At 31.1% G+C, this 24,672-nt stretch overlaps 2 protein-coding genes across 12 annotated transcripts in view; one reads left to right on the top strand and one right to left on the bottom strand.

Annotated features, from left to right (window-relative positions):
- The window catches only part of LOC143222331 (E3 ubiquitin-protein ligase SHPRH), a 70,419-nt gene extending 54,850 nt beyond the window's left edge, over positions 1–15,569 (top strand). For all 3 annotated transcript variants that reach the window (XM_076448739.1, XM_076448740.1, XM_076448741.1), the window contains exons 20-25: positions 2,315–2,386; positions 3,210–3,395; positions 3,644–3,736; positions 4,989–5,075; positions 8,054–8,232; positions 11,386–15,569. In XM_076448739.1, the coding sequence (XP_076304854.1) occupies positions 2,315–2,386; positions 3,210–3,395; positions 3,644–3,736; positions 4,989–5,075; positions 8,054–8,232; positions 11,386–11,539 (771 nt within the window). In that variant the 3' untranslated portion in view covers positions 11,540–15,569. The remainder of the gene's footprint in view (positions 1–2,314; positions 2,387–3,209; positions 3,396–3,643; positions 3,737–4,988; positions 5,076–8,053; positions 8,233–11,385) is intronic.
- A 242-nt stretch (positions 15,570–15,811) lies between these two features.
- The window catches only part of LOC143222333 (histone deacetylase 8-like), a 32,940-nt gene continuing 24,079 nt past the window's right edge, over positions 15,812–24,672 (bottom strand). For 8 of the 9 annotated variants that reach the window (XM_076448747.1, XM_076448743.1, XM_076448745.1 and 5 more), the window contains 2 exons: positions 24,271–24,376; positions 17,818–18,117 (listed from right to left, as the gene is read on the bottom strand). In XM_076448747.1, coding sequence (XP_076304862.1) covers positions 18,095–18,117; positions 24,271–24,376 — 129 coding nt within the window. In that variant the 3' untranslated portion in view covers positions 17,818–18,094. Of the gene's footprint in view, positions 15,906–17,817; positions 18,118–24,270; positions 24,377–24,672 lie in introns of those variants that run through there. The other variant, XM_076448748.1, reaches the window with a different exon arrangement.

Raw genomic sequence — 24,672 nt, 5'->3', positions numbered from 1 at the left:
GAGATTTGGTATAGAGATTGTTTTCTATAGGTCCAACACATTGACAAACAAAAGTGATGGACTTGTATGTTTTTAGTAGTTATAGGAGGTGTCAAGATGCTACCAAGACAATTTTGTAGTGGTAACAATTACTCTGCTGTATTAGAGACATTTTATATTAGATTTGGTTACAAAGTTACCTCTTTGTCTTTTACTCAATTTCTCAGTGAGGAAAGCACAATTTGTGGTTTTTGTGAACTATTCATGTGTATATTGGTGAAAAAATACTTTCATTCAGGTCCCAATGATTGATATAGACAGTTTTTGATTTTTCTGATGTCAAAATTGGCCATGTTGGGATTATGTAGTAGAGACATTGCATTCACCTACAAATGTTTGCCTCTTTAATTTTTCTTTTTTTTTTCTTATGTGAAGCCTGTGTCAGTGAAATGAAATTTTAGATCTGATATCTTGCTTAGTGAATTTATAATGTTTCTATGTTGAAAAAATATAGATGGATGATTGATCTCTTGATAGCAGAACTATGGTTTTTTTAATTGTTTGCTTAGTGGAAATGTTCAAGATGGTGGTAGCATGCTCATTGATGCCACATTAGGCAAAATAGAAAGCTGAGCTCAGTGTGTTTTGCATTCCAAGGTACAAACACATTCAGTTTCCTATATATATATATATATATATATTTTAAATTTTAGAGAAAATGTCTTTGAGTATTTCGTGCAATTATGTTACTTTAAGCAAGCAAAATAAGTTCACTATTGAGTGTTACTTTGTATGGGTACATGATTAACCCTAGAATATAAAATCCTTAACCTATCAGGTTCAAAAGTTAAAAATGTTACAAGTCTTGATGGCATTCATGATTACTTGATATTAATTAATCAGTTCAACTTATTTTGCTTCTGCTCTCAATAATTGTGTAAAAGTTTAATTAAGTGTTCAACAATGCTTACACTTCATGTGTGTCATCAGATTTATTTCTGAACATGCTACAAGATGAGAGAAGTTTTGTCTAAATAATTTAGAAGAAGATCAATCAAAAAGATTGCACACCCTCAAGCCCTTGTTCCGTTTTGAGACTATATGCATTTATATTGGATCATGTCAGATTTCACCCTTGAAAACTCAGAAAATACGTCTCAACTTCAGAATGATCTGGATCATTTTTGTAGTAGGTTGAAGAGTCTCGACCTTAATTTGCCCCATGAAGTTTGATAATCCATTGACACTTTCCCCAAAATCACAAAAATGCTTCAAAGTGATACATATGTATTTCAGATCCAGACCAAATTTGGGGAGGATTGTTCCATACTGACATCCCATCTTGTGTAAAATTTTCGTTTACATTAGTTTCTTAGTTTTCGAAGTGTGTGCTTGGAAACACATACAGACACACACATACTCATGGATCCAAGTTGCAGTTCTCTCATCTCCCTTCCAGGGTAATTAATGACAACATACAGAGGAACAGAAAGGAACAGTAAATTTTCAGTTACCTTTTCTGTTTAGTTTTCTTTTCAAAGTGGAAAAAAATATGTTAAAGTCTGAATTGAGAGTGAAGTTAACTTTAAAAGTGAAATAATTCATGAACCTACATCAATTCTTATGAGTTTGCATTCCATTTCAACTTTCCAGCTGATCTATTTTTGTTTCTTTAATGTGTTTCTGTTTTTATTAAGTCCAAGTGTTATGTTTAACAGGATTTCATAATTCAGATTCTGTGTAGTCACAATCTTAATAATTAATAAGTAAATGTTGTACACTTTTTCAGTATAACTTCACTTGGAGTTTGACATAGTAAATAATTAGGGGGAGAAAGAACAACCATCACAATATTCTTAAAGTTCCACTACATCTTGACTTTTTAAAAATAAACATCTTACTTTTATATTTAAGTCACTAAAATTCTATGTTTAGAACAAGAAGTTCATATTGTTTTGGAAAAAGCCCCTCTCACTCTGTAGTGCTGGGTACCCCCCTTGGTCTAATCTTTGTAAGACTAATACAGCAGTGTATCTGACAGCATATTATGTATTTTCTCTTTGGAGAGAAGTTATAGCTGAAATGAACTATATGTTATACTGAAAGGATGTATGTGTGTCCATGTCACATAAAATTCTGGTAGATCTTTATTTCTGAACATGTTTGGATTTCAAGTAATTTTTTTGTTTAAAGTTAACTTTGGAATTTGATGAAGTATAACATTTGATAGTTTTTACAGCATTCTATACCTGAATAATAACGTATGTTAAACTATTTTTTTAGTTAGTTATGGATTATTATTGGATTTCTTAATGCATATTGTGTTCTCACTTAGGCAGATCATGGTAAAAAAGGAGGTTCAAATCCTGAACTGTGTCCTATTTGTCAACGAACATTGGGGGTACAGGTAAGAAATAAAATTACTAAGTTACATCTATTTTACAAGTTTTATTATTTTTAAGCTCCATAAATATAAACCAGTTGTGTATATTTGTACATAATGTATTACAATATTTCTCATGTAAGTTGTTTGCATTGGCCATAATGTAAAACTTTCAATTAAGTAATATTTAATGAAATAACAGAAGAATAGAAATTTATTTTTTTGTTATGAATTAGCATTAGTTATGAATGGTTTATCATTTGTTCATAACACCATGTCTCTTGTCATTATGGAACATAGCAGTGTGTTAGGACCCTGTTTTTATTATTGTGTTACTTAACTGAGCTTAAAATTGTAAACATTTTTATCATTTTATAATTTAAAAATGATTTATATTTTATGTATTTTATTATTATAAGTAAAATAATCCATTTGCTTTTATATGATTTTTTATCTGGTATTGGTAGTATATTTGTATAGTATTATTCTTATGCATACAGATAAGTTGGAAGGTTTAGATTATCCCCCAAAAATATGGTTTCAGTTTTATATTATTATCTTGGAAGTTTATATGTACATATATTTTAATTATCTATAAAAAGCCTTGGCAACTGCTGTAAAAATGCTGCATATATTAAAAAGATAAGGCTATAAAGTGGGGTGTTTTGCAATAGTTACTAAGGCCTGTTTTGATAATTAAAATTTTTCATTGACCTGTTGGTCTTGCTGTTTTTAATGTAGTTCTTCCTTTTGGTGTTAAAATTTACTTAACTGTTTAAATAATATTTTTATATATGTATACCAAAAAGGTACTAATTATTTATCAAATGTGTTTTGTCTCATTCAGTGGAGTGTGTTAGAATGTGGCCACAGTTTCTGTTGTGATTGTATTCGTATATTGATAACGGAATTTGCTGTTGGTGGTCGTAACTTGTCACTAAGATGTGCTGTCTGTCGTCAAAGGACTCCTACCTCAAATATTTCATATATTGACACAAGAGCTTCTGCTGAAGAAGAGAAAATATCAGTCAAGGTGGGCAAATTTTTTTTTTATTTTTATAGCCCATTTTTAGTTTAGGATACTAAATTAAAAATTTAACAGATAAAAATGTTGAAGGAAATGTTGTTAAACCTAAAAGCAAAACAACAACAACTGACTGTATTTAGTGATGTGTTATCTAACTAGTTAGATGTATAGAATATGCATAAGTGGTATTTTCAAAATATTAAAATACATTCTTTAGGTATATTGTGTTCATATGTAATCCTTTTATTATACAGGGTAGCCACTCCACAAAGGTAGAGGGTGTTGTGAGATGTTTACTTCAGATAAAAATGGAAGATCCAGATGCAAAGTCATTAGTATTCTCTACTGTAAGCCTTTTTTGTTCTCTTTAAGAAATGTATTTGTACGTATGAATAATTATGTAATAGTTATTGATATGTAATAATTTCTCTCTCATACATTTTTAAAGTAAAATTATAAAAATATCTACAGTTTTGCAAAGATAGCAAAAGAAGAAATAATTGATAGTTTGGCTATTTTTATGAATAGTTGCAATAAAAATGTTAAGGATATCACCCATCGTGGGAAGTTAATAAATGTTTAATATCTTTAGGAAAATTAAATATAATAGAATATATTATTTTGTTTAAAATTTTTGCAGAGTGTTCTGCAGTTGACATCAATTTTATGAAGTCTCCAAGATTAGACAACATAACAAAATAGATAATAACATGGACAAGTTTCTTTGTATATTGGAAAAAACAGAAGTTAGTTTCTGCTTGATGAAATAAGTTAAACATATGTATGTATAATACCTTGATGATTTGAGTATATTTCTAAATGAGTTTTATTTCTGGAAAAATTACAAAGGTGAATGATTTTATAGACGTATCTCTTGTTGACAGTTATTTAAACAGAGTAGTCTGCTCAGAGTTCACACTTTCCTCATCATGATTAAGCTGGTATATTAAAGAGATCACCAGTAGTTTAGGAAGTTGCAATTATACTTCATATTCAAAAACCTGAAGTGACATTACTGTATTTTTATCTTTATTATATTTGTGAAAACAGACTAAGGCTTAACCATTAGCATTTCTGGAGTGTGGATCTAAGAATCCATGATTTTTATTCCCACTATCACAACAAAAGTGTGCTACGCACATAAAGACTCTGAGGCATACTATAAGAGTAATGGTAAAATCTCAATTTTGTCATACAAGAGTTGGCAGTATATGCTGTTGGCTATCTGCCTTTACTTTAGTCTGTCAGTTCTAAATTAAGGATATATATGTGTATGTACCTCTTTTTGTTTTGCAATAAAATTCTACAACTATCCTTGAAATGTAAATAAAGTAAGATAACTTTTATGTACAGTGTCATTACATGGTCACATGATGTACTTAAAAAAACAAGGAATTTCCTAAACAAAACTCATTATCTTAAAAAGATCCAAAGTCATCAGTAAATATTGTGTGACTAATTAGTTAAACACTCTTTTTGTTCTCAAGACGTTTGAGAAATGCAACACTTGTTAAACAACCTTCTAAGTATTAATTGTTATGATACTGTAAGAAAAATGTCAGCATATTTATTGTAGTTTTCAACGTTTTACTTTTACAGTGGGTTGATGTGCTTGACCTCATTGGCCGAGCCCTGGAGGAAAACGATGTGTCATTTGTTACACTTCACGCCCATAACCAGTTTCAGGTAAATCATTAGTTTTTATTGATAATTTTTTTTATTAATAGTTAGTAAAGTATTTTTAAACTATTCAAATAATTTAAAGTGTGTGAATTACTAATATGTAATTTTATGATGAAATGTTAAGTACAGCACGGTAATTTATTTATCTGATACACCAGTCAATATAGGTACAGTGTGATAATCACGTTTACAAAACACCTCAGTGTAGACAATTAAAAGTTTATTGATTACCTGTCCTGGAATAGTGAAAATTTTTGTGCAAATATTTTTTCAAAACTGTCCTATTAATAAAATTGGAAAACATATTACTATAAATTAAACTTGTGCATGAAATTATAGTCTCAAAAGGCATATCTGTTGTATTTTCTGGCATAATATTAGGTAGACAGTTTTCAAATTCTTGAAAATTATTAAAATATTAAAAAAATTATATATATCATTTTCTTTTAGAAGTGTGCACAGATGTATACAACATAAAAATAAATAGTTTTGCAGGTTTTGTATGAAATGTATTTTATACTGCTCAAAAAATCATAATATTAACCCCATTATTATTATTTTTCCTGTATGTTTTTAGTGTAATAATGTGAAACATTAAATACTAATAAACTGACAAAAGAAATTTAAAAACTAAAATGTCCATTAAAAATCATTATTTTCATTATTGTGTTTTTATTTTAAAATTTTCAGTTTATGCATACAATATCAGTCAACTAAGTTGCTCAACACATAATATTGTCCAAATTTAGCAATCGCATAATTACTAGCAACAACATAAAATTGCTGTATGATTTTAATTAACTTGCTGCACCTAGCCATTGGCTTATTCATGTTTGTGTATGAATATTGAAATAGATAAAAATATTTATTTGAATACATTTTAATTTCTGTAATTATATATATAGTATTCTACTTTTAATATTTATAAATCAATTATTTTTTACTCAGTGCAATTTGTATTGTTAGATAAAAAATGTGTGTGTAGAGTCTAGATGGCCTAGCATGGCCAGGTGGTTAAGTCATTCAACTTGTAATCCAAGGGTCACGGGTTCGAATCCCCATCACACCAAATATGCTCGCCCTTTCAACTGTTGGGGTGTTACATATGATGATCAATTCCACTATTCGTTGGTAAAAGAGTTGGCAGTGGGTGGTGATGACTAGCTGCCTTCCTTCTAGTCTTATACTATTAAATTAGGGATGGCTAGCACAGATAGCCCTCAAGTAGCTTTGTGCGAAATTCAAAATAAACCAAACAAGAGTTCAGATACAGTAAAAACAAAATACCAGTTACGCTTGGTCCATTTTCCTCTCAAGAATATATGTTCTACATGTGTTAAGCAATAAAATTTAGCTTATGAATAAGATATAAATGTCAACTGATTTTAATTTGCCTCAGAGTGTTGTTTTGATGTTAAAAACAGACAAACCCTAATTATCTATTTAATTACAAAGAAGAAAAATTAAACATTTCTGATTCTTGAAGAATACTGTTGTTTTTAACAGCTAATGGTATTTTACAGATATTTTCAATATTTTATTTTAATGGAAATCTGTTAAAACCATTTCCTTTCTCAGAAGATATAAGTGCTGAAACTTATGACTTGTTATTGTTTCTTAGTGCTAAACACATGATGTTGTCAGATAATTAGTTGAAAGTGTTCTAGAGTAGTGCTCTGTGTACCTAATATTATGTGGCTTGCAGAGCACCTTTCAGGTAATTAAGTGCATATCAGACTTTCAGATTTTAAATGAAAATATTTCAGAACTTATGTTTTAGTATAACATTTATTTTGTGTAATTCATGAAAAGATTAAAAAGTCCCAATTCTTCCTTTTGCACAGTTCTAAGTCTTGCTTGTAAACAACACACCAGTTTTTTTTTAAATATCTATCTGCCCATCACAGAATATAGCTTTAGATTTTCTAAGGAATTATAGTACCCTGAAAATACAACAATTCCTGTGTTTTTTTTTTCTCTTTCATATGATTTTACTCTTTTTGTTGGTGGTTTTATTGCAACAGTTCTTAGTTGCCACCTTGTTTTTATTGTGTTTCAGCATGTGGACTGAATAATTGCTAAAGAAGCTTATCTTTGAAAATAGACAGTCTACAGCTAATCAGAAATGAGTAGAGCAGATTTTACAATATAAATAAATTTAGAGAAAATTACCTGGTTTAACTAGTAATTTTTTTGTTTCTTAAAATACTGAGTACCATTAACTTATGTAAGAGTAAACAAAGGAAACTTATGGGAAGTGTAAAAGACTGGAAGAAACAACAACTTTGGGAATTTTTATAAACTTCAGATGTTCTTTACATCTCCTGAAATTGTTTTGATGATACATTACACCTGTTTGAAAGCTGTATTATTATCCGGAACTGACCGGATACATAAAGTTAAAATTACAATTCTAATTTGAACTGGAAGTATTTCTATTGTTTTTCAAAACAGTGTCTCTTAACAAAATATTTGAATTTTTGCAGTTTTGTGATTTTTTTAAGGTAGAAAATAGATACTTAATAGTTTACTAGATTTCCTGCAGTTTGGTTATTTATTTTTACTGTGAGAAGAAAATATTGTGAGATATAAGAAGTGCCCTATCTGATCCAGAAGGGTTGAAATAGTTTAACATCATTCTCATGACTTTTCTTATATTTTCATAGTTACAAATTTCAAAGACTTGTTGAAAGTGTATTTAAGAAGAACTGCTGTAAATATTAGACCAGATTTAATGGAAAAATTGTACTTAGACATGTCTTGTAATTTTTATAGCTTAAGTTAATAATTAGATCACCACTCATCTTTAATTTGTTATATTATAAGTACATAGGTTTACATAAAAAGCAAAAAAAAAAGCTGGGAAGGATTACATAGTTCTTATTTATAATGAGAAGAAAATATTTTGATGAGCATATGTTTGATCTTGAACTGAACCAAAAACATATATATAAATTACCTTATTTGACTCTCTCATTAAGAATAATCTTGTGAGATTCAAGTATGATTCCGAGGTGAGAGCACTACTACTGCCTGTCCATTCTGGAGCTAATGGGCTAAACTTAATCGAGGCCATGCACGTATTTCTTGTGGAGCCAATATTGAACCCAGCTAGTGAATTTCAAGCTATTGGTCGAATTCATCGTATTGGTCAAACCAAGTAAGTACTTAAAAGGAACATGAAACAATATTACAAGTTTTTGTCAGATATTGAAATATCATAATTACTGTAGTACAGTCTGGCAGGCCTTCCAAGAGGCCTCTCAGAAAAAGTCAGGGATGAATGATATTTCATAGAAGACTTATTGGTGGTTTTATTCAATTACTTACTGTTTCAATTGCATTAAAACATTAAGAAATGCACCAACACATACTAAATCTCATGCTGCTTAGAACTATGCTTTACTTTAACCAGCAGGGGTGTGCAGTGATTTGTCTTGATGGGGAAGCAAAAGCAAAAAAGGTGGATTGTAAAATTTAAAAAAAAAAAAAAAAAAAAATGTACAGAATGGCCAATAAAGATAAAATTAATTACTTGTAGTCATTAATCAAACGTAAGATTAAGTACATCTATTTAAAGATAAAAACAAGACATATTCAGCTATTTGTTTTATTTTTATGTTAATTCCATATTCCATTCTTTTTGATTGAATAAATTTATTGCATTTTCATAAAAACTATTGATCTTCCTTTCCAGGTCATTCTGGATTCTGTTTAACAGGCCAGTAAAAACACTTGATTTCTCTAAATGGGATTTCAATAATGAATTGCATTCATATTTACCAATTCCACATAATTGCCTTGGTTAGCAGACTCTTAAGTAATCCATCATAACCTCTAAATGCTAATTGTTGTTCACCCAAATATCATGCTATGTCCATTAATCTTTTTAAAATGTCTCTACTCCTCTTAAGTAATCCATCATAACCTCTAAATGCTAACTGTTGTTCACCCAAATATCATGCTATGTCCATTAATCTTTTTAAAATGTCTCTACTCTTAAGTAATCCATCATAACCTCTAAATGCTAATTGTTGTTCACCCAAATATCATGCTATGTCCATTAATCTTTTTAAAATGTCTCTACTCCTCTTCACCTTTTCACTGTCCATTTGCACATTTATTTTATGTTGGCTGTTTAGTTGGAATTTAATCCTTGATTTTCCAAATCTTGTTAGGTCTAGAGTTGAAAATATATGGAGGAATTTTCATGTCTTTTAATTGCCTTATGCATATTATTTAAATCATCAAATCCACTCGATTTCCATGCCCCAAATTTATTGTTAAATAATAGACATAACCAACAGAAAAGCTTATGCAAGTTAGGATAAGCAGTTAACCAAAGTGTCCTGTCATATTGGTTTATGTTGAATATTTGAACACACTGCTTTGTTCTTCCAGTTATGCTCAGAGCTGGCATTGGTCTACCATTTCTGATGATGCTTTCTTTATCACTAATACACTTTATACCAAACCTATTCACTTTCAATAATACAGTTACAAATTTTCCTATTACCTTTTGAATCCATATTCAAATCTGAAGGGTGACACTTCACAAAAAATGTATGCATACAAAAAAATAACAGTATCTTTTAATACAATTCCTGAAGCACCTGCACATCACATGACATCAGAGAAGTAACAAACAGCCATGAGCACAAGGTGTATGTCACAAAAAAACAAGTTTCCAAATATAATAATAAAACTAGCTATAAATCATTAGTTTTTTTCTTATTATATTTAATTTGTGTATTGTACATTTTAATTTATAAATAGTAATTATAAAATGCTGACTTATTCATAGATTATTTAATTTGCTTACATTTTGTAGTGATTACAGTAATTTAGTATATAGTATAATTTAGTATATAACATTCAAGATGATTTTTTTAATACAAATATGAATTTTAAGTTTTTTATCCAGGAAATTATTCATGTAAGAAGCATTTTATAGATAAAAGAATATATTATGTAACAAAAATGTTTTTAGTTAGAAATAAATCCTTTTTTAGTAGGAAAAAAACTAAAATCAACTCAAAAAAGGAAGCATTTTGCAAGTTGTAGTCCAGATTCTCCCCAACAATGTTTTTACCCATACAAGGTGATAACTGATTATGTACAGTAGAGTAGAGTGCTTCCGTATATTTAAAAATGGCTGGTATGGGTAGAAAAGACACTAATAGAGGAGCGAACAATGTTTTGACCTTCTTCGGTCATTGTCAGGTTCTCTACCCATACCAGCCATTTTTAAATATATAATTTTCTCTACAAGTGGGTTTTCTCGTCATCACAGAGAGTGTTCCATATGAATCACTTGCAAGTTCATAATGTCATATTTAGCTGATACTTAAAACCTAACTTTTTTCTTAACATGTACTGGGGAAGCACTGCTTTTCTTGCTTCCATGGACTGCATGCCTTTGTTAGCCAGTTCTTTGTGTTTATTTTCCTGTGCATGTTTCAAAAGTTTTTGTTTGTCATTACTATCACAATCTACCATATTTTGATAAATACACAAAGACAGTGAAATTGGTAACTTGGTAGTAACTTATATCAACAGTAAAGATCATCACCATTATTTTCTACACAGGTTAAATCTAGTACTTGTTTTCCATGCAGCATTTTAGTTTTCTACATTACCCAAAGTATATGAAACTTGTTAAAGAGGCTGTCTCAAGCACCACTGCCATGGACACATAAATTGCATAAGCAATACAATACCACATACATATATGCTAGAAAAGCATCAAATTAATAACGTCTGTTAGACTATCAGGGTCTGTTTATTCAGGACATGAATGACAAAGACGTGCACATTTGCACACACAAAAATCAAACAGTAACAAGGAAAATAAGTACAACTTAACAAAAGCTGATGAACATGTTTCGAACACTCAAATGTGTTGAGCGTAAGGAGCACTCTCACTGGAAGTTAGAGAACTTATCTGTGAAACAGATGCCAGCAGGAAGCTTTAACTTTTGTAAACCACTATATATTTTGAAACACTTTATTATCTTAATTTAATGATAAGGGCAGTATGTCTGTGTCACAATATGTTTTGAAGACAAGTTTTATATTGAGTTAAACCAAGAGTGTTGTTAAAGAAGTAGGAGTAAGAAAGTAGGGCTCACTGGAATGCCTTAGTTGGTTGATTTTTACAAAGATTTGGTTTGTTACAACTAAGCAACTTTGCTGAACCATAAACCATTTAATTATCAAATCTTTATTTGTAATATTTTAACCCTATGAGTGTTATTAATACATTTTGTTTTTTAGAGTTAGTTCAAAATTTCATTTTAGTTTGTTTGCTTAGGTCTACCAAAGTGCATCGTTTTATCGTGCAGGGTACAATTGAGGAAAAAATTCATCATGCATTACAACCATACCACCCCTCTGTAGACGGTTTGGAAGTTGAACAGAACAGTATGACACTAAGAGAACTGCAAGATTTGTTTGACCAATCCTAACAATTAAAATTTTTGATTCCCTAGAAGTAATACAAAATTTGTTCCAACACCAGTTGTGTAGTTGTTTTGTTTTGTTCTTTTCATTTGAAAGTTAGTCAGTGCATTTTAGTTCTGTAAGAGGCATTGTACAAATATCTTCTGTTAAAGTATGGTAAACATATAAAACTGTGAGAAATTTGAGTAATTGACTCTAGATGTGAAGTCCACAAGCTCAATTAGTTGGTGAAGGTTTTTCTTTTCTCTCTCTTCAGTACTAGTGATGACAGTTCATGATTATAATTCTTCAGTGATGGAAGAGTAAGAAAGTGTTAATATTATTAATATTATGTTTGTCATACAAATATTCTTATGGTAACTTGTAACGTTACGAGTGGTCTTCACACATTTCACTTTTGTACTTGTCATCATTTCCAGGTTTTTGTTTTTTTCTGTTTACACAGGTATACAACAAGTTTATTGTAACATTTCCAGAGATAATGTACATATATTTTATCCTGTCATGTTTTTTTGTAAACACATATCACAATATTACTCTGGTGCAGAGCTTTCATTAAAATTCAAGCTACAAAATTTGATGTATTTTAGACTGGGAATTATTATGTTTTATTTACTGTAGATGTATGTTTCCAAACAAACCTCCATTAAAGTAAGCAAGAACATGTCCTTACCCCATGTGTCTCAAGAAAATTTTGCAAAATAATAATACCTGAATAACATGCAGTATATTATTCTTCTGATAAGCTTTAAATGTGTAACCTGAATATGAAAAAGATATCAGAAGTTTACATGAATTAAAGAATAATTCTTATGTGTTATATTACAGCTATGATTACAACTATTATACTGTCCATCATTCTCCTCACTTCAATGTTATGCATATTGGGAATTTTATGGTGATTCATGTGATCTGCAGTCATGGTTCTCATCAACATATTGAGACCAAAATTTAAAACTTTTTCCAAGATACAATTACATTTTTTAATATCTTTTACTGAAAGTGATAAATATAAATTATACTGTTTTCCAGGAGTAACTACACACTAATTTAATAATTCCATTTAATAGTAATAAACATCAAATAATACATTCCAAAGTGAATCAACTGGAATAGCATTAATATAATTTATGTATGCCGTCTAAGATTGCTTGTGAATCATACATTTTAAAAAATTTTGCAAGTTATTTTCAGTTAGGCATTCATATTTAGAAACGATACATTTTATAAATTATTATACAATATTTAACAAATTTAAAATAGCATAATATCTTGCATTTCTCCATGAAATGTTTAGTAATTCTGACATGAGGTTGAGCAGGTGATCCACTTAAAATAGCATTGTATAGTATATCTTCATCAGTTTTTGATAGAAATGGATTAAAAAATGATTTATTTTTACTTAGAATAATTATTATTATAAATTTAACCTCACTTTGCATGTTATGTACAATGTTTAACAATGTTATCCTTCATAAGACTCTTTGCAGCCTTACTAGTGCTATCAATTTCAATTTTTTGTATAAATAATGATTTACCTTTTAATTCTACCTAATTTAATGCTTCTTCTAGCTTATTTTGCTTCACTTACAAGGATTTAAAGATTATATTAAAGGTTAGACTATTGTTAAGACCAAAAACCAGAATTTTCAGCTTAGATATGTCTTAGGTATAAAACTGTGAAGAATGTTTTCTAATTGGCTAGAAAATAGCAAACAGTACAGATAGCAGTTTGTGATAACAATCATTCATCTTGGCATAATCACATTCTTTGTGTTGTCATTGAAGTACCCATGCAACACTTTGCAACTGCACACACACACACATACATTTTGAGATTTGTGACAACTTGTTCAAGAGTAATGTCTATTTTATTATTCTCAGATTCAGTGATTTTTTCCCTTTTGGGTGGTAAATGTCAATAACAGGTTAAGTACCTTAAGGTTAAAACTGAAAATTTTAATTCACTGAGTTTATGTAATGAGGCTAAACAAAAAAAATAAAAAATAGAGATTAAAACTAATATTTAATATACAAACATAAAAGTCAAAAGATATGTGCATAAGCTTTGAACAGTGTTTGTAGGAAGAGACTGTAAATTCTAAAGATATTCAGAAGTATGACATGATATACACAAGAACAGTGTAATCTCTTAGTGTAGTTGCTACTTGTATCATTAGTTGTTCCATTAGTGGTGAGAGTATAACCTCCAGGCATTTCTAAATATAGTGAAGTAATCAGAGGAAGCAAATACGAGACTCAAAAGTAAATTTCCATCTTCTGATGCCTGTAAAATAAGTAAGTGGGACACGCTTTGGTCATTTATATCTAGAACACAAAATAAGGTGAGTGTTGCACAAAGCAGATTCTTATGTGAAAATTTGTAATTGTTCTAATCATTGTTATTAATCACTTTGATTAATTCTTTGTTTATTACACCATAAGATCCAGAACCTTCATGAAAAGTATGCAAAGTGTAAACAAGGTTTGACAGTTGAACCTACTGACTGATTAACAGATATGAACAATTTTGAAATGTTATGCTATGCTCAAGATATTACAGATATTACACACTGCATAAAGAATAAAATATTTTTTTAATTGATGGCAAAAATCAGTGTACCCTTATAATCTTTGAAACAAGTATTCAAAGATTTTTACCTAACTAGTATATATAAAATGTTCTTTTCTTTGCACAACAGTCTTTCAATACAAAGCTACAATTAGATAACTACAGTGTGTCTACCTTAGAGATCAAACTCTAAATTTTAGCATTATAAACCATCATTCTTATTACTGATCCACCAGGAGATGTGCAATAGTAACTCACGATTGCTAATTTGAACTCGCAACACATGGTAGTAAAAGGTTTCACATGCAGTTATCATAAGTTCCAACAGCTGTATATTTAAACAGAACATGAGTTAGACATATTCACACATGAGGGCACTCTCAAAATTTGGTGTTTTTTTTCAAGTTGATATAGTTGTGAAGAGAAAGAATTTCAACAGGTTTTTTTTTACTACAAGTAGTTTTATTTAATAGATGTGACACCAAAAAAAGTTCTCTCCACATCTGTATGCATCATATTTCAGTGGTTCATGTGGGTGCATTATTCCAGAAGTATGTAAAATTGGTATATTGCCTAAATTATTGTGATTTGACTTTTAAATAATCATTGCTCTGTGTAATACAGTATAGGTTTATCTTTTTCTTAATACTTGAATTTTTAAAACAAGGTAAAAAAATCAATTTTTATAGTTAAATTTTACCAAAACCAATTTTTATCATTATCAAACATCTCATAAAAAGGCAGTTTTAGTATCTTTTTAATGAGCTTTCTTCTTTTAAAAGTTCTAAATTATTACTTTGTACTTAGGAACTAAAACATGTATTACAAGTTCAAATATATTTAGTTAATTTAAGACAATATACTAATTGTTAATATAAACACAAAATTTAATTGTACTTGTTAATAGATAGTTTAGACACTGTACTCATATTCATTCAATTGTGAAATGGGCAGAAACTGCCAGTTAGAAAAACTTGTGTAAGTGAAAACTAAGGGCAAGACTTCCAGAATACTCTCCTCTACACCTGTGCACCATAAATAAATTGTGTAGTAATGATTATATTTATGCAAGTGCTTTGCTAATAGGCAGTTGCCACCCATTTCACAATCAATTTAATTTGTACTTTTATTTAAATCCTTACCTTTATCAGGTTATTTGTAAAAAGGAACTTAAGTTTTTGTTTTGAACTGTGATACAAATACCATCCATGTTTATCACTACATATGTTGGATTTTCTGTATTAGAAGATGAAATATTTCTTTCACTTTAAATAATTATATAATACAGTACAGTGTCCTTATTAAGACCACCTTTGGATCTGAACAAAAGTAGTCTTACTAGGAATCTACCACTTCATCAGTTAACTATAAAATATTTAAATGTTGAATTGTAATGTTATGTGTAATATTTCTTTACATATTGTACATCCAAACTATTAATAATTATTGATTTCTTGAATAGTTTCTATTTTATTGTCTTTAATTTCATCAAAGTATTACAAAACATTTTGTCACAGAACATGTGTGTATATGTATTTTATTAAAAAAAAGTTTGTGACTTAGAATTGTTTTTTTACAGTGTTAACAACTTCACTTTGAACAAGATCTTCTACATTAAGTTGTCAATTATTTTCACACGTACTGAGTTTTTAGTGCAAACTTCATGTCTGCAATGCATTTCAGCATTTTGCAATCTTCTGTGCCTGTAGACTGGTCTCCGAGAAGTTCTTGTTTCCAGTTGTTGCAGAACTCTTTAGTTCCAGGAAAATCATTGTTTTAGTTGATGTATTCATTGGGATCTGTGATGACATTAGGAAGATGATCTTTAACAAGCTGTAGCAGTTGTGCCTAAAGAATGTTGTAGGTTTTTTCTTTACTGTTGTCAATGAAGGGGAAACTGATGAAACATTTTGATACTGTGTTGGTCTTGATTTCATACATGGTGGAATTAATCCAAGCATTTAACTCACTGACACTTTCGCTAAATTTACGAGTGTCATGTCTACCCATATTTGATAACACAGGTGCTTTTCGTAGTGGTAGTACTGATGTTGCATTGAGAGGCACAAACACAATCTTAACATTGCTAAGATTCACTTGACTGTCTGATGTGACATTGTGTAACAGCAAGATAACATTGTAATGCTAAGCTTTCATGCTTTTATTGAAACATGTGACCCAGTAATGAAAGATGGTATTGGTTATTCATGTCATGGATAAGTTACTCTTTATGTTTTAATTTCTTAAACACCTGGATTTTTTGCTGTTACTAATTACATCAGTGCATTAAAATTCACCAACACTTATCCCCAGTGCACTGTTCATCTTTTACATACAGTATTTTGTCTGGTAAACCACAGTTGCTGACCTTAGTTTCACTCATATTTGAGATGTCTCTAGGTGCACATTCTTTATAATAGAAGGCAGTTTTGCATTCCATTCAAATGTCATGATGATACTTAGAATCTGAAAGACCCAGAGAAATGGCTATTGCAAGTGTCCTTTCTTGCAATATAGGTCCGGAAACTGAAATTTTCATAGCATGAGCATTTTGATGCTTTAAGGTCTCACTCACAAATCTTGAACAAATGCATTGTTGTGAAGATTGATGATTCTCTTGAAATGCTGTCATATTCAGTCTTATGCTTCAGAATTTGCTGGATTTATGTTTTGACAACATTGAACTCCTTAGTTATAATTTGTGCTGGGTTGTATTGCTGGCACTATGTGCCTGAATAACTATCTGCCAATAATAGCTCAACACAATCAGATGGCTTTGTTCTTGGCATAAATTTTGGAATAGAATTTCTACGTCACAGATTTATAAGTATTTGACAGTAAAGTAATGCAGTATTTATACTTATTTTTTCTATTATACTAATGTTATCAAAGAGTATAAAAACATTGCCCTTTCAACTGGCTTCTTTTGGAGCTGTCTCCTATTAAATTTGTAGCCAATAGAAAGACAAGATTTCAACTGATTGGTTGTAATATGATCTATGCCACGTGATGTTACACATAACTGCCAATTTACCTGACAAAAAATTTTTTTCCCACAATAAAATAATCTAATAGATTCCCAACTTTCGTGGCTGTTGGTGTATTATTCTGTGGACTAGTAGCATTAGTGAAAGTATCAGGGCTAACACAGGAGAACAACTGAAGACAAAAAAAAAAGATCACACAAGTACTATATTTTGTCTTAACTGTTCTTTACTATAATAAAAGTAACTTAAAAACTAGAAATTTTTAGGCTAGATAAGGTAATATAAATAAAGATAGAGTAATTTAAAAGTGGCATGTACTAAATGTTTTCAAAAATGGAGCAATGATACCCTGTTAATGTTTCTGAAAACAAACAAAAAACAGTGGGTAGTCTCAACGTGGAAAGTCAACAATAGCCTTGAGACTGATGTGAGATGGTTACCCAACAAGAGTTGCATATAACCACCATAACTAGGTGCTCATGCTAAAGCATTTCTACTTTTACACTTGTAGAGAACCAAAGAATGTCCACTATTAAAATACATTTTTATATACCTCAGTTAAAATATGAGAGGAAATTTTGATGAAGATTTTTTTTAATTAAATGTTTTTTCCTGGAATACATTTTAAATCTGTAGTTTCTTGCTTAGAGCATGATGGTGAAACATATTGAAATAACCAACTTACTTGATACACATGATATAGAAAGGTTGGCACAGTTATGAATAAAAAATACCTTTTATTAAAAATTTGTATTCAAATACATCATATAAAAGAACACATATACATCTCAGTCAACAATTGGGTGTTGAATTCATTTAAAATATGGGATTATAACAGTACATTATATGCAGTATTATATACAAGTTTTCCAGAAACCAAACATCAAATTATACATTTAAGTTAAAATTTTTCTGAAATATAAAAAGCTTACTTGTTTTGGGAAAAAAAAAAAAGGATACATTTTTTTCTCCTGCATATTGAAATTGTTTTAAATTTCCATTCACTGCAAATTGTTAAGATTTTCTGAAAAAACAAGAACATTCAAATCATGAAAGATTAGCAATCATTTTGAAAGAAAACAATCACTAAAAGTGAGTAATGTTTCAAGATAGTAACGACTCCCAGGAAACACAATCACTAAAAGTGAGTAATGTTTCAAGATAGTAACGACTCCCAGGAAACACAATCACTAAAAGTGAGTAATGTTTCAAGATAGTAACGACTCCCAGGAAACACAATCACTAAAAGTGAGTAATGTTTCAAGATAGTAACGACTCCCAGGAAACACAATCACTAAAAGTGAGTAATGTTTCAAGATAGTAACGACTCCCAGGAAACACAATCACTAAAAGTGAGTAATGTTTCAAGATAGTAACGACTCCAGGAAACACAATCACTAAAAGTGAGTAATGTTTCAAGATAGTAACGACTCCCAGGAAACACAATCACTAAAAGTGAGTAATGTTTCAAGATAGTAACGATTCCCAGGAAACACAATCACTAAAAGTGAGTAATGTTTCAAGATAGTAACGACTCCCAGGAAACACAATCACTAAAAGTGAGTAATGTTTCAAGATAGTAACGACTCCCAGGAAACACAATCACTAAAAGTGAGTAATGTTTCAAGATAGTAACGATTCCCAGGAAACACAATCACTAAAAGTGAGTAATGTTTCAAGATAGTAACGATTCCCAGGAAACACAATCACTAAAAGTGAGTAATGTTTCAAGATAGTAACGACTCCCAGGAAACACAATCACTAAAAGTGAGTAATGTTTCAAGATAGTAACGACCCCAGGAAACACAATCACTAAAAGTGAGTAATGTTTCAAGATAGTAACGACTCCCAGGAAACACAATCACTAAAAGTGGGTAATGTTTCAAGATAGTAACGATTCCCAGGAAACACAATCACTAAAAGTGAGTAATGTTTCAAGATAGTAACGACTCCCAGGAAACACAATCACTAAAAGTGAGTAATGTTTCAAGATAGTAACGAATTCCCAGGAAACACAATCACTAAAAGTGGGTAATGTTTCAAGATAGTAATCGACTCCCAGGAAACACAATCACTAAAAGTGGGTAATGTTTCAAGATAGTAACGACTCCCAGGAAACACAATCACTAAAAGTGGGTAATGTTTCAAGATAGTAACGACTCCCAGGAAACACAATCACTAAAAGTGAGTAATGTTTCAAGATAGTAACGACTCCCAGGAAACACAATCACTAAAAGTGGGTAATGTTTCAAGATAGTAACGAATTCCAGGAAACACAATCACTAAAAGTGGGTAATGTTTCAAGATAGTAACGACCCCAGGAAACACAATCACTAAAAGTGAGTAATGTTTCAAGATAGTAACGACTCCCAGGAAACACAATCACTAAAAGTGAGTAATGTTTCAAGATAGTAACGACCCCAGGAAACACAATCACTAAAAGTGGGTAATGTTTCAAGATAGTAATGACTCCCAGGAAACACAATCACTAAAAGTGAGTAATGTTTCAAGATAGTAACGACTCCCAGGAAACACAATCACTAAAAGTGAGTAATGTTTCAAGATAGTAACGATTCCCAGGAAACACAATCACTAAAAGTGAGTAATGTTTCAAGATAGTAACGATTCCCAGGAAACACAATCACTAAAAGTGAGTAATGTTTCAAGATAGTAACGACTCCCAGGAAACACAATCACTAAAAGTGGGTAATGTTTCAAGATAGTAACGACTCCCAGGAAACACAATCACTAAAAGTGGGTAATGTTTCAAGATAGTAACGACTCCCAGGAAACACAATCACTAAAAGTGAGTAATGTTTCAAGATAGTAACGATTCCCAGGAAACACAATCACTAAAAGTGAGTAATGTTTCAAGATAGTAACGACTCCCAGGAAACACAATCACTAAAAGTGAGTAATGTTTCAAGATAGTAACGACTCCCAGGAAACACAATCACTAAAAGTGAGTAATGTTTCAAGATAGTAACGACTTCAGGAAACACAATCACTAAAAGTGAGTAATGTTTCAAGATAGTAACGACTCCCAGGAAACACAATCACTAAAAGTGAGTAATGTTTCAAGATAGTAACGACTCCCAGGAAACACAATCACTAAAAGTGAGTAATGTTTCAAGATAGTAACGACTCCCAGGAAACACAATCACTAAAAGTGAGTAATGTTTCAAGATAGTAACGACTCCCAGGAAACACAATCACTAAAAGTGAGTAATGTTTCAAGATAGTAACGATTCCCAGGAAACACAATCACTAAAAGTGAGTAATGTTTCAAGATAGTAACGATTCCCAGGAAACACAATCACTAAAAGTGAGTAATGTTTCAAGATAGTAACGACTCCCAGGAAACACAATCACTAAAAGTGAGTAATGTTTCAAGATAGTAACGACTCCCAGGAAACACAATCACTAAAAGTGAGTAATGTTTCAAGATAGTAACGATTCCCAGGAAACACAATCACTAAAAGTGGGTAATGTTTCAAGATAGTAACGACTCCCAGGAAACACAATCACTAAAAGTGAGTAATGTTTCAAGATAGTAACGATTCCCAGGAAACACAATCACTAAAAGTGAGTAATGTTTCAAGATAGTAACGACTCCAGGAAACACAATCACTAAAAGTGAGTAATGTTTCAAGATAGTAACGACTCCCAGGAAACACAATCACTAAAAGTGAGTAATGTTTCAAGATAGTAACGACCCCAGGAAACACAATCACTAAAAGTGAGTAATGTTTCAAGATAGTAACGACTCCCAGGAAACACAATCACTAAAAGTGGGTAATGTTTCAAGATAGTAACGACTCCCAGGAAACACAATCACTAAAAGTGAGTAATGTTTCAAGATAGTAACGACTCCCAGGAAACACAATCACTAAAAGTGGGTAATGTTTCAAGATAGTAACGACTTCCAGGAAACACAATCACTAAAAGTGAGTAATGTTTCAAGATAGTAACGACTCCCAGGAAACACAATCACTAAAAGTGAGTAATGTTTCAAGATAGTAACGACTCCCAGGAAACACAATCACTAAAAGTGGGTAATGTTTCAAGATAGTAACGACTCCCAGGAAACACAATCACTAAAAGTGAGTAATGTTTCAAGATAGTAACGATTCCCAGGAAACACAATCACTAAAAGTGAGTAATGTTTCAAGATAGTAACGATTCCCAGGAAACACAATCACTAAAAGTGAGTAATGTTTCAAGATAGTAACGATTCCCAGGAAACACAATCACTAAAAGTGAGTAATGTTTCAAGATAGTAACGATTCCCAGGAAACACAATCACTAAAAGTGAGTAATGTTTCAAGATAGTAACGATTCCCAGGAAACACAATCACTAAAAGTGAGTAATGTTTCAAGATAGTAACGACTCCCAGGAAACACAATCACTAAAAGTGAGTAATGTTTCAAGATAGTAACGACTCCCAGGAAACACAATCACTAAAAGTGAGTAATGTTTCAAGATAGTAACGACTCCCAGGAAACACAATCACTAAAAGTGAGTAATGTTTCAAGATAGTAACGATTCCCAGGAAACACAATCACTAAAAGTGGGTAATGTTTCAAGATAGTAACGACTCCCAGGAAACACAATCACTAAAAGTGAGTAATGTTTCAAGATAGTAACGATTCCCAGGAAACACAATCACTAAAAGTGAGTAATGTTTCAAGATAGTAACGATTCCCAGGAAACACAATCACTAAAAGTGAGTAATGTTTCAAGATAGTAACGATTCCCAGGAAACACAATCACTAAAAGTGAGTAATGTTTCAAGATAGTAACGACTCCCAGGAAACACAATCACTAAAAGTGGGTAATGTTTCAAGATAGTAACGACTCCCAGGAAACACAATCACTAAAAGTGAGTAATGTTTCAAGATAGTAACGATTCCCAGGAAACACAATCACTAAAAGTGAGTAATGTTTCAAGATAGTAACGATTCCCAGGAAACACAATCACTAAAAGTGAGTAATGTTTCAAGATAGTAACGATTCCCAGGAAACACAATCACTAAAAGTGAGTAATGTTTCAAGATAGTAACGACTCCCAGGAAACACAATCACTAAAAGTGAGTAATGTTTCAAGATAGTAACGATTCCCAGGAAACACAATCACTAAAAGTGAGTAATGTTTCAAGATAGTAACGACTCCAGGAAACACAATCACTAAAAGTGAGTAATGTTTCAAGATAGTAACGATTCCCAGGAAACACAATCACTAAAAGTGAGTAATGTTTCAAGATAGTAACGATTCCCAGGAAACACAATCACTAAAAGTGAGTAATGTTTCAAGATAGTAACAACTCCCAGGAAACACAATCACTAAAAGTGAGTAATGTTTCAAGATAGTAACGATTCCCAGGAAACACAATCACTAAAAGTGAGTAATGTTTCAAGATAGTAACGACTCCCAGGAAACACAATCACTAAAAGTGAGTAATGTTTCAAGATAGTAACGACTCCCAGGAAACACAATCACTAAAAGTGAGTAATGTTTCAAGATAGTAACGATTCCCAGGAAACACAATCACTAAAAGTGAGTAATGTTTCAAGATAGTAACGACTCCCAGGAAACACAATCACTAAAAGTGGGTAATGTTTCAAGACAGTAACGATTCCCAGGAAACACAATCACTAAAAGTGAGTAATGTTTCAAGATAGTAACGATTCCCAGGAAAGGTCAGAATGAGTGAATGAATATACTGAAACTGATGTTGATTGATCAAAGTTCACAGAAAGTCTTACTATAATTCATGGAAAGCCACTTTCATACACAAAATATGTCGCTTTTGCACATGTTAAAAAAAGGTACTACAATGATACAAGTTGCTGTTCAGCAGCAATGCTTTCTTAATCTAAATAATCATACTTCCTGTTATTATTCATGTGCTTATTATGTATTCTTACAATGGATATTGCTATCAGTATAACTGTTTTTTCAAACTCTGTTATTCAAAAACATTTATCAGAACATGATAGTGATTACCTCTCTTAATTTAAAAAAAACAAAAAACATTTTCAGCACATTTACTTTTTACATTCAATAAAAACAGAATAATCACTAACTTGATTTTACAAAAGGAAAATATAAACAAACCTGAAAATATTTCAACCATGTATATAATGCCTACATTAATAAATACTAATTAAGATGCTTTATGATAGAGAAACCTATTAGTCCACATTACAGTTCAGACATCAACATACAGCAATAAAACTATACTGCTTTAAACCTATGTAAAGAATAAAATATATTAAATGTAACTTGCTCTATTATAGTCACATTTTCTGGTGCACCAAAGCAGACTTATGATGGAAATTTAATGACTATTTTTACTGGGAATTTACTAAAATATGCACTGGTACATTAAATGTAATTACACGTTCGTTGTGGACCTCTATGCATCTGTATGATGTAGGTCACAGATTCCATGAGACAAACCAGAAAAATACTTAATTAGCAAAACATGTCTGGTCAAATTGGTATTGTTATTGCAATAGTACTTCTTTAAATACAGGGAATTTAGAATTTTAGACTTATCATCAGTTAAGCCTTTATTAAGTACAGCCCATATTCGATAAGGATAAATTAACACTAACCCGTATACATTCTTTGCTTGAATTTAAATTTGGGCTAAACTTTTACTACAGTTAGCATAAGCAATAAATGAATAATGCTATTTAATGACCTAAAATTAGATCTTATAAAAAACTAATAATATTTTAACATGTTGTACAAAATGGCTACTGACGTATGTGAGCATTTTCAAAACAACAAAAAGTGAGGATTATTATAACAGATACCTAATTAAATGAACTACAAGTAACTTTGTCCAAGTCATAATACATACAATTTGGGTCAGGTTTAGGTTTGTTTAGAATTAAGCACAAAGCTACTCAATGGGCTATCTGTGCTCTGCCCACCACGGGTATCGAAACCCGGTTTTTAGTGTGTAAGTCCGCAGACATACCACTGTGCCACTGGGGGGCATTTGGGTCAGTAACTTTTAAAACCAACAGGGTACATATATGACATTACTCATTCCATAGGATTATTTTAATATTGTTTAACTGTGCAAGTCAGACTTGTTTCTTGGTGAAAACATTATTAAATAATTAGTCTATCTACAAGCCAAGTAAGTAAATCAAACCCACCTGTTACTGTGTTCAGAACGTCCTGCAGGTATTCCATTGTATTACAGTCAGCTCTGTTTCCTGGTGTAATGTCAATGTTGTAGTCGGGGCCATACATTAACAGGTACTGACAGAATAAAGATGATGCACAACTGTTACTTAAAATGATCAAGTAGTAGCTCTTATACATTAACAGGTACTGACAGAATAAAGATGATGCACAACTGTTACTTAAAATGATCAAGTAGTAGCTCTTATACATTAACAGGTACTGACAGAATAAAGATGATGCACAACTGTTACTTAAAATGATCAAGTAGTAGCTCTTATCAGAGAATTATGTCTACAAGCAAGACATTCAGTTTTATTTCAAAGTACAGCATGATTTCTTTTTAGCACAGCATGTTTAACACAAATTTGTGC

Source organism: Tachypleus tridentatus, chromosome 8 (assembly GCF_004210375.1).
Source record: "Tachypleus tridentatus isolate NWPU-2018 chromosome 8, ASM421037v1, whole genome shotgun sequence".
NCBI lineage: Eukaryota > Metazoa > Arthropoda > Merostomata > Xiphosura > Limulidae > Tachypleus > Tachypleus tridentatus.
The sequence above is the reverse complement of the archived record's forward strand: the minus strand, read 5'-3'. Positions and strand labels throughout refer to the sequence as shown.